This window comes from Euleptes europaea, chromosome 14 (assembly GCF_029931775.1).
Source record: "Euleptes europaea isolate rEulEur1 chromosome 14, rEulEur1.hap1, whole genome shotgun sequence".
Taxonomy (NCBI): domain Eukaryota; kingdom Metazoa; phylum Chordata; class Lepidosauria; order Squamata; family Sphaerodactylidae; genus Euleptes; species Euleptes europaea.
Genome location: NC_079325.1, coordinates 59333253 through 59344612, shown reverse-complemented (window position 1 = coordinate 59344612; position 11360 = coordinate 59333253). Strand labels below are relative to the sequence as shown.

At 50.0% G+C, this 11360-nt stretch overlaps 1 protein-coding gene across 1 annotated transcript; it reads right to left on the bottom strand.

Annotated features, from left to right (window-relative positions):
• Nucleotides 1-6333: 6333 nt before the first annotated feature.
• PIERCE1 (piercer of microtubule wall 1) lies at nt 6334-10991 on the bottom strand. The gene is made up of 3 exons (XM_056860206.1): nt 10846-10991; nt 9193-9271; nt 6334-6522 (listed from the first exon to the last, which is right to left on the bottom strand). Exons 1-3 carry the CDS (start codon nt 10989-10991, stop codon nt 6334-6336), a joined length of 414 nt encoding a protein of 137 aa, XP_056716184.1.
• Nucleotides 10992-11360: the final 369 nt, after the last annotated feature.

Sequence of the window (11360 nt, the reverse complement as noted above, 5' to 3'; positions counted from 1 at the left end):
TTCTCAACCCCACAAGAGTTGTCCATCTGCTACACCAGGATCTCCTCCTTCATCCGGATTCGGGGTGGCTTCATCTGACCACTGGGCCTTGAAAGGCAGTGGCTGCTAGACCTTGGGTACTCCCTGGACGTGGTGACCACCATACAGGAGGTGAGGAGACTTTCAGGGGGAGGGGCTGTGGCTCAGTTTGTAGAGCATCTGCTTGGCATGCAGAAGGTCCCAGGTTCAATCCCCGGCATCTCCAGTTAAAGGGACTAGGCAGGTAGGTGATGTGAAAGACCCCTGCCTGAGACCCTGGAGAGCCGCTGCTGGTCTGAGTAGACAATACTGACTTTGATGGACCAAGGGGCTGATTCAGTATAAGGCAGCTTCATGTGTTCATCCAGGCGAATCTATAATTTTACCTGGATGGCATTTGTCTGGACCCACTAAATATATCCATGAGAAGCCTACAAGAATTTTTACAAGATGGCTTACAACAAAAGTTAAAATCATCTACACTACGTTGCCAAATAGCTGCCATAGCATACCTCAATCGGATGGGCATCCCATTCCTAGGCATCCGCATGTGATTGCATTCCTAAAGGGAGTAACTGCTGTTTCTCCTCCAGTGGTGCACAGATTCCCCACCTGGCGACTCTACATGGTACTGAATGCCCTGACTAAACCTCCCTTCAAACCGTCAAGAGAGGCGACATTGAATCACCTTCAGATGAAGGTATTATTCCTTACTGCTGTTACCTTAGCCAGAAAAGTATCAGAAATTGGGGCACTCTTGGCAAGAAAAAGTCTCTGTGTGTTCCACAGCAATAAAGTAGTGCTTTGGCTTGACCCAACCTTCACCCCCAAGGTAACTACAAGATTCCACAGGCAGCAAGAACTAAGCCTACCTTCCTTCTGCCCCCAGCTAGGGAGAAAGATTGATATGAGAGGAGCCTTACACATATAGCTGAAACGAACTGAGCCATTCTGCCGCTCGGATGTCTTGTTTATATTGGTCTCTACACCCCATAAGGGTGGCAAAATGTCCAATGCGGCCATCAGCAACTGCATCCACCAGTGCATTCAGACAGCATACCAACACAGCAATATTTTGGTACCAATGTGAATCACTGCACACTCTGTACACAGTGTGGCAACATCGGCTGCCTTCGATAAGAAAGAGGAAATATATAAGGCAACAATGTGGTCTACTGTCCACATTTGTACGTCACTACAAACTCAACACCTATGCATCTTCTGTCGCAGCATTCGGTAGAATACTATAGCACGTAGTGAGTGACAGCTGATCCCACCCAAGAGTTACCAGGTTTAGAAAATCCCGCTGCTGAAGGTGTCCTCCGACCTGAGAGTGAGAACAGAACCTTGGCTTACCTGTGAGGGTTCCTTCTACTCTGAGGAAGGAGGACATCTTGCCCAACCAGGGTGAAGTACTAAGGATCTAATGAAGAACACAACATGTGTCAGAAGAGATAAACATCACTACGTGCCTATGAACCTATGGAAGATCCCCTACTCTTCCCTTTACCTTACAGTTATCAAATTAAAACTACATTTCAGTTGTTATTAACAATAGTTACTTTACATACATTCATATACATATGTGTGTGTGTATAGATACACACACACACATACACGTATTGTTCTCTGTGTTTTATACACACACACACACACACGTATTGTTCTCTGTGTTTTCTATCATTTATTCCTGTCTAAGTTAGCTTTGGAAGTCCTCAGACTGAAGCATAGAGGGCGGTACTAGCTCAGGGGACAGGAAGAGGAAGTTTTGAATCCTGCCTCCCTGAGCGTGGGAAGGAAACCACCTGCTGTTGAAGGTGTCCTCCGACCTCAGAGTAGAAGAAACCCTCACGGGTAAGCCAAGGTTCTGTTCACAGCCAAAGTCAAGGTTTCTGCATACTTGAGCATCAAGCATGCTCATTAATCCTCCATTTTGAAGGCCAGGGCTGGTGTCAGCATATCCTCAGGTGAGGCAGCTGCTGAGGCCCAGGCCTTCTGGAAGGGTTGACTGCTGCTGACCCCCCCCCCCACACACACACACCCAACATGTCTTTCCCTTTCTGCTGACTTCTGGGTGCTCTGCCACCCATGAGGCCAGTGCCATCAGGGAAAGGGCTGCAGGCAGTGCAGATGGCTGTGAGGATGGGCAGTGGGAGAGCTTGTGAGCAGGTGAAGGGGAAGGATGCTCAGGCAGGTGGTGAAACTCATGGGTGAGTGGGTAGGAAGGGTCTCCCTGAGAACGCTCTGCCTCAGGAACCCCCAAATTCTGGAACTGGCCCCATTGCAAGTAATCTGCTAACAGGGTGGGGATGAGATGGGGAAATCCTCTTGCTCCTCCCTAAGATCTTGGATGTATTTTAACTTGCCCTTCATCTGAGAAGCTCAGAGAGTCGTGATGGATATGGTTCCCATTGTAGAACTCCGGGCAAAGTACAGGCAGCCTCTCCTTGCGCTCTGATCAGGTCCACGCCTCCTTATCTTTCTTAAGCTTGCTGTAATGTGCCTTTCAGCCTTTCTCTAGAGGGGGAGATTGGGTTTAGGAGGGGGACAAATCGCAATCTTACCCTTTTATTCCCCCCCCCCCGGGGAGCATATTAATTCTCAGGGTAAAAAAAAGACAAATAATATTGAAAGAGAAGGAGCAGATCTTTCCCCTGTAATTGAGCCCAGCTGCCTGTTGCTTATGACAGTCAACTGCCCCCCCATGCTTTAGGTAGGGTACCTGCATTACTTTACTATTTTTAAAGCATGCAAATGTGTCTATTTACATAGTTATCCTTCACCTGGTATTTTAAAAAAGTTAACATTTCAAAAACTTGCTGGGTATTGGAGCTGCTGGTATCTTGGGGACTTTGCAGGCCTGGAAAGAAGAGGAAAAAGTATGTGATGAGATGACTTTCCAACTGGGCTGCTGCTCTACAAGCTTCCGGTATGTCTGTCTCTCATGCAGATACTTGTGTGCTGCTTGTGCATGAACAGGCTGAGTGGCAGGCATCCCAGTCAAAGATTAATTGCTTTGAGCAATGTTTGGAAGCAGCATTTAGATTGTATTTGCTGGTCTTTTTGTGTAGATACACCCAGGCCAGGTCCACAAGCAAAGTTTTGCACGATTCCAGCTTTAACAATGATGTTGGGCACAGTGCAACAGGGACCCTGGATAGTTCTATACAGCCACTTCCTTCCTTTCTTTCTAGCTATGGATTTTCCAACCACATTTTCACCAACAAGCAACCCTTTAAAAACCTGGAGAGGTCAGGTGCGCATTCACAGACAGCTCTGTGTCCATAGTGAACTTCCGTGTTCCTGAAAGTCACATTTCAGGAAAATTACAGCTTCAACAAACGAGGCAGATAGCATTAACTGATGCTGCATTTTTCTTGGTTATCATTTTCATAGGTGCTTGATGGAAACCTGGAACGGTTTGGAATTCCAGGATGGAGGGATTAGCAGAACAATAACATATAAAGGCAGGAGACAGGACAATCAGAGATGTAGTTATGTTGTAGTTATGGTTGTTTGTCTTTTGGAATTCGTATGTGTAGGTTTTTGCTCAGAACCTGGTAATTGATGGCGATCATCAGACCACCTCGGATGTGTGCCGTAGAGACTTCATTAAATAAGTGAATGCCTCCATATGACCAAAGTACCCATTCGCAGAAGAGGCTACCGACTGCATCTTAGTACTGCCATTAGTTCTTGTTACTTCCTTGAGAGGGACAGGCAATTCTGTCATAATTCTGCATTTGGGGTGGTTGAATCATCCACTCACTCCCGAAACAGAGGCAGAATGACCAGTTCCATGCATCTCTGCTGTTCCGTGTGTCTCTGCCTGAGTTGCTCCTCTGAACTTGCTGCTTTTCGGTTTACAAACATGCTGAGAACAGGGCCACAAGAGAGGGTGATGGACTTAACACTGGTACAGGGCAGTTTTTTACAAGTGTTTATTGAACCACAAAAGTATTCAAGATGCCACTGCATTTTTCCGTGGGGAGAATATTACTTAGCAAATGAGAAGTATTGAGGTTGGCATCACTGCTTTAGATAATCACAGGAATCTTTGTAAAATTTAAAAAAACCTCTCAAATTCTATTTTTTAAAAACCTTCATTGCGTTGAACGTTCAATACGAAAACTAGTAAATTGTTGCAAAACAGAATTCTTTGTTCCCTTTGTAGCACAGAGTATGAAGATTTCAAATATAGCAACTTTAGTTTCTGGTCTCCATCTTGCTTCAACTTCTGAATGAAGCCCCTTGATTTCAGCAGCATTTAGTGAAGGGGCATTTATTCTGTTTTGTGTGTGTTCCCAGGAAGGAATGAAGGTATTCTAATGGCACATTTGTAGTCTCTGAAAATGCATTCTGCAGCCCTAGAAAAAATATTGATTGTGGGAAATGAAGAGGAAGGCCGATGTAATTGTGTCCTCCCCCCACCCCAACCGCCGAAGATATGTGAAACATACAAGATAAATAAACTTCCAGCCAGGGGTCAGATTCTGCCAGATATTCATGTGTTTGAGAAACACACATGGCAAGTAGCACTGGATTTGTCCCAGAGATCTCGACGTATATCTGGTTCCACTAGGCACTCCCTTTTGTTGCATTCCTGATTCTAGAGTGAATGTAACCTGTTTGCTGTAACAAAAATGTTGTGTGCAATGTTACCATGTTAGTTGTTTCCTGTTGGATGACCTGTGCCAGCACCTAGCCAGCTGAGCAGCGGTCCGGTATGAGGGCTAGTGGGAAGGTCCATCAGTTGATGCCCAGACTTGGATCAGACCCTCTGCCAGTGCTTGGGAGACTAGCAAGAAGGCAGGGGATCACAGGCGTGTGTCTTGCTGGGGGAGAGGAAGGGCTCTTTCTGCTAATCCCTGGCCTGGCATTCTGTGAAACCTCAGAGCTGACCCTGCTCTGCATCACGAGAAGGATTCCCTGGCAACACTCGAGCACCATCACAACAAGGCGTCTCCTTAACAAATAGGTGAACTATTCCAGGCAGAAAGATGCCATTTGTGTTTTATTCCAGTATTTGTTTTGTACACAAAATGTTTTTCTGTTCTCTACCGAATCACAGTTGTAATAAAATGTGTTTTTTTTTCCCTTGCATGTTTGTACATGTTACATGGTGTACTCTTTTGGGGCGTGTAGCCCAATTTTCTGAAGGGGTGCAGGGAGTGTTTATAATAGACTGCCTGGTGCCAATGTGATGGCTCAATCTGTGAGTCCTGGTTTGAGCTTTTGGGGGACTGGCTGCTGAGGCTTAGGGTGAGAGTGCTGGGTCCCAGTCCAGTCCTTGGTTTCCTTAACTGAAAAGTATCTCGGATGAGCCAAGGGACCTTTGCCTGAGATTCTGGAAATCCAAGATTCACTGCCAATGAAACTAGCTAGGACAGGGCTGTGCAGATTAGTGGTTTTACTCAGACTATGCAGCTTCATGGCGCAACATGTGCCACTACAACTCCCCAAGCCCAGTAGAATCAGACCTGTGAAAGAATAGTTGCAGAGGCCCTGGTGGCTGTCCTGGAGGTGGGACTATCAGATTCATTTAATTGTGCTGTTGAAACTTTTTTATTCTATGAAAATCCTTGGTGTGTTTTGTATGCTTTCTACAATTAGAGGGCCACATTGGCACATGCTTGTACGCTCCTGAATTTCTCATCCCTTGAGTTGCAGCTGAACAGATTTCTTTGAAAAGGACTGTGCTTGGCATGAGGCAAGATGACATGAAATGTTTTATCTTTGTTGGTTCATTCACACATGGGGCCTGGGTCTTTTTAGATGCTGCTGCATTAGTTGCAAATAATAATTAACAAACGATTTCTGAATTGTATTGTTAATGTATATACCTCTAAGCAAGATTTTTTTTTTTGCATGAGAGCGTTTATTTTCTTGTCTGTTTGCTTATCTATGTTTCAGACCCATAAATGCCTACCACATGGCCCTAACCTTGGATCAAGGCCCATGTGAAACAGCACAGAGGGGTGAAGCCCTCAACACAAGAAACAATCCATTATTAATTTACAATTTTTTGTAATGGCAAGTGATAATGTTAAACAAACTTTGCTAAACCCAAAAGTCATCTCTTTGGTGCAGCTTGCAATCCACAAAACAGTTACTCCAGGGGGATCTCATAAAAGTCTGTGGGAGCATTCCAAGTGACTGAGAAGCGAGTGTCAGGGTTGCACCCCAGCCCAAAGGGGACGGAGCACCATGAAATGTTTCTTCTGGGATTTTTTGGTAGGAATTTTACGAAATGTTTCTTGCTTCATTACTTGGTAATTTGACCAGCAGGACCTGAAGAAAAAAACTGGCTCCTAGCTACTCGCAGAAGGAGGGGCCGCCCGTCCTGTAACTGGGGTGGAAGTTGAACGTGTCAAAGCAAGTGATGAAGTTGTCTGGGCCAGTCACCTCACTCTTCTCTGTAGAGGTGTTGATCCCGGTATTCCTGTACATGCCAAACTTGATGAGATGATCCGTGAAGGTGTGTGGGCTGGCATGGAAGCAGGTCTGTTAGGAACAAAGGGCAAGGGGATATTTTGGCCTTCTGCCAGAGGCCTCAAAGCTTAACCCAAACGTCCTACAGCTCCAGGCTGCCCACCTGGAACGGCATCACTCCCTCACTTTGTTAGCTGGAAGCTCCTTTGAAGCATCAGCTTGTCCAGGGTGGGGTGGCAAAGGCTTCCCAGGGCAACTATCATGGGCATGTTGCCCCTTACCATTCTGCTCTTTTGCAGCCATGTTAATCCTATCCTCTCTGACTCTTGATGGCTGCAGCATTCCTGAACATATCATTAGTTCTTTTCCTGGGTTGGTAGCAGGCGGGGCTTTCATTACTGCTGTTCCCTGTGCAGCCAAAATGATTGGCCGCCATTCAAGGGGAATATAATTGTGAAACTGGAAAATTAACATAATGATTTTAAAAGGGGGGGAAGCAACCCCAACCCTGAAAGAAGGTCCGATTCAGGAATGCCATCAGGGAAGAGTCACTAACCAAATAAGCTGACAAATAGAATTGGCTGCTCGAAGAGAGGAGTAAAAGACTGACTACAGGGAGAAGAGGAGCCTTTGTAGAATGGCTTACTTCCAAGTAAACATATAGGGGGACCTTTCCCAAGGGACTGCCATGGCAATCCAGAGTCTGAGAGGCAGGGTTTTTGCCATCACCTGCAACCTGATTCTCTTCACTGGAGATGCCAGGATTGAACCTGGGACCCGTATGCAGAGCAGCTGCTTCTCCATTTACAGGGAATACACCTGAGGGCATGAAGATGCCTCTTACTGAGTCAGAACCTTTGCCTATCAAGGTGAGTTTTGCCTCCTCTGACTAGCAGCAGCGCTCCAGGGTCTCTGGCAGAGGGCTTTTCCATCACCTACTACTTGGTCCTTCTCGTATACAGCTGTTGCTCCTGGCTGGGAGTGGGTGATGCGATGCATTCCTTAAGCAGCAAAGTATGGGGGAGAGGGCTACCTTTCCATGTAGTTTGCCTAGGCAAATTGTGGGCTGCATCCTTTGAGCAGCACCCTTGGGGAAGTGAATAGAACTAGTGAGGAGGGGGAATCCTGAACCCCTTTGATAAGCAGCAGATCAGCCTGGGGTCACTGTTGCCTGAGCCAAGGAACGTGGCCATTCCAAGGCACTTTCCTCAAGGGAGATTGGGGAGGGACGACTGCTGCATGAATAAATGGAGGACTTGCTAGAGCATGCAAAGAATCTATACACAAACACACAGATGGGCTGTCCAAAATCCCTAGATGTTGGGGCTCAGTCACCAGGATGGAAATGCAGACTCTTGCAGCCCTAGCCTAGCCAGGAGAGCTGTCAACCGTCCTGCACTGCATCCACACCGCCTGCAGTATCATGCTGCGGCTGCACTATTGCAATAATTCACAACGGGTTTCCTGTGCAGACAAGACCATCCTGTTCTGAACAAGTGCTCTATCTAGTGCAACGCTAGGACATTATCCAAGGTTGTATGGATGCAGCCCAGGTGTCCTTGGCCAGCCTGCCCCCCTCAGGCTCAGCAGCTGAGTGTGGGGCCCCTTTTAACAATCCACACACTGTCCTGCTCCTGGACATTGCCTCCCAATGCTGCTTGAGGTCTTCAAAAGCAGGGCTTAAGTTTTGCCGGTCACTGGCTGCAGGAGAAGGCCTTCCTGCCTGGGGAAGAAAAGCAGGCCATGGGACCAATTTCCCTGCTGGGGGCTGCTTCCCATTGTGCTTGTGACGGAATATTGTATAAACTAGACCTGCTTCAGTTGCCATCTCCAGGTTGGGAAATTCCTGGAGATTTGGGGGTGGAGCAAGGGGAAGGATCTCAGCAGGGCATAATGCCAGAGACAACGCCCTCTGAAGCTGCCATTTCCTTCAGGCCAACTGATCAGTGTGGAGATCAGCTGTAATTCGGGGAGTTCTCCGCAGCCCACCTGGAGGTTGGCAACTCTAATAGGAGTCAAGTCAGGGAACTAGCATTCCCAAGTGCTCAAGGCGGATGTACTGTCTAGTTTGGGCCTGAGAGAGACAGAGGGGTGGGCACGAAGTGGACTCAAGAGGTGGGGGGAGGGGTGAAAGGGAGCACAGAGGGAGCAGACAGGCATGAAGTGTTTTCAGTGAGGAGAAACATTGGCTGCCAGTCTCTAGTTTTGTTATACTGTTTTAAATATTTTTACACTGCCAATTATAGCAGAGACAATATGGGAGGGCACCTTTTTCCTGGGGAGGGTCTTAGAATTGGAACAGTGGTCTGGTGTGCTGTCCCTCCCACCCTGTAACCTCCAGGCTTCTGAGTAAGGTGAGTGTCTCATTAAGGTTCTATTCAGGATCCAGGCCCACGTCCAACAATGGTCACCCCCCCCCCAAGAGCATTCCTTGCAGGACACCCCAGAGCCCCCTTCAGACAAAGCAGGCACCTGAGGCCCTGGTGCAACCCCCCCGTCCCCTTCTCCCCCCCCTCCCCCCCCCCTCATTCCCTCTAGGGAACGCTGCCACAGGGTCCCTGTCCCTTGCCCAAGATGCTGGGGCACATTCAGTCAGAGCACCAGCCAGGCCTCTGACTGACATGCTGCCTTGCAGAAATGGAGTGCCTGGGTTGAAAACCAAGGCTGTCAATCAGCATGGAGATATGTGCCCAGCTCCATAGAATTCATCACCACTGTGCTCATCCCTGGTCTTGTACTTACCGGCATTTCATGTACGGTGGGTGGTTTTCCGCCGTAGTCCATGTTAGTTGTTCTGAACAATGGGTTGCGTTCTTTCATTCTGAATTACAAGAGTTCAAGTTCATGTCAGATTTCTGGGGCACAAGATTCCCCCCTCCCACTCTAATTTGTTCTTCCAAAACCAATAACAAAGCTATAGAGATCAATTATAACCAGAAACAGCAGTGATCTTCAACTTTCCTAACTTCAGGGAAGCCATCCCATGAGTTTCTACTTCATGTTACAGAGGATTCTGGGGGCCATTCTAGAGTGAAGGCACCCCATTGGCTTCCCCATTGCCAGATGCGGGCTGAGAGGAAGCAAGGGTATGTGGCAGGGTGGGCAAGCAATCTATCTGCCACCTTTGCTTTTCTCACTGAGGGAACTCCTGAAACCCTTGCATGGTAGTCTTACTCTCCCAGAAATGCTTAGGACATGAATGTTCATGTATGCCTGATATGGCTTTTGAGTGTCAATCAAACAAACAAATAAACAATAGTTTGGCAGGTGGGCATGCTTAAGGACAGTACCAATGAGCTGTTTCTAGGGAACTGACATACACTTAAGAGTGATGCAGGCCACAGATTGAGCTGTGAGCCAAGAAATGCCTCAGTTCAAATCTGGCTGCAGCCAGTATATCACCAGGGCTGCTTCCGCATGGAGACAATTTGGGATGTTCTCATCAGCACAGCAGGTTCCCCTGCACTTTCATGGCCTCAGACTGCGGTCACTATTCCTTTCTCCCCACCCCCCCATGGAGGAGGGCTTTTCTTTAAAAAATCAAGAATTGTTAGATCACTCTAACGTTATAACAATCTATGACACAATCTACTCAGCATTCTTGTTTTTTAAAGTCCCTAGCCCTTTTCCTTCCAGAGTTATAATGGGAAATGTGCACTGAAACTCATTAAAAAAAACTTTTAAAAAAGAAGATAGTGTCATTTGGATGCTCCCCAAAATAGTGCTGTAAGGAAGCTAAGATTTGTCTGGAAACAACCTAGGTAGATATGGCGGCTTCCGCGCTGGGTTTTTCTCCTCCATGGAATGAAGGGAGCCACTTTTGGAAAGAGATCTTCCACGTGGGACCACCAGGGACCCCCTGGAGCTCCCCCCGGAAGCCCAGATTGGGGAGCAGCCGCCTTGGTCCAGTTTGCAAGCGGAGCTGTGGGGCGGCAGCTGGCGGGTGTCCGTGGGGCTGCTCTGGCCGCATCCCCGCTGGGGAAGGGCCGAGGACGAGCCCGGCATTTCTTCCCTCTGTCCCGCCCCCGCCCCCCATCCCCCTTTAAAGGGCGGCGTCTTTACCCGGCTGAGTCAGGCCGGAGCTTTTCAGCGTGGCTCAGCGGGGGGGGGGGGGAGACGCGGGGGCATTTCTGCCACTCCTGCGCTTTTCAGCAGGTGCGGGGGGGGGAAGTGTGGGTGTCCCCCCTCGCCGCGCCACTCGGTGGCGGCACATGTGCGCAGTGCGCAGTGCGCAGTGCGCCGGGGGGGGGAGGGGAGGCGCGGCCTTCTCTTCGCAAAGCGGCGCCGCCAGGGGCCTGGCTTCCCAGCGGGGCGGCGGCGGCGGGCCTCGTTCCCGCCCTGGGAGTGGGAGGCGGGCGGCCAGGCGCCGGGGCGGCGGAGGGGGGGGGGGCTCACCGGTAGCCGCGGAACCAGCCCGGGTGGTCGAAGCGGGGCGGCAGGCCCTCCTGCACGCGGTAGACCTGGCTGGTGCGGGGCCCTTCCGGGGGGCTCCCCTCGGCGGCGGCGGGGGGGGCTTCGGGGCGGGGGGCCCCTTGGGCCATGGCGGGGGCGGGGGCTGCTCGGCTGCGGGGCAGCAGCCGGAGGGGTCGCGGGCGGGAGCCGGGAGCCAAGGGCCGGGCAAGATGGCGGCGCCGCGAGGCTGCCGGTTGCTAGGAAACAGCCGCCGCCAGTAACTAAGCAACGGGGGCCGGCCGAGAAACAGGCGCTCCGGCTGGGCCCGCCGGGCGGTCAGCCGCGGAAGGTGGCGGGGCGGGTGGGGGGAGCCGCGGCCCCAGAAGCCCCCCCTCCTTCCCCCGGGACCCGCAGGCGGGGCGGGGCGGGGCGGGGCGGGGGCTGGTTCCGTGGCCGAGACGCCGCTTGCAGGCAAGGAGAGCTGAGCGGCGGGCTTCCCCTCGGGCCGGCGGTCCCCA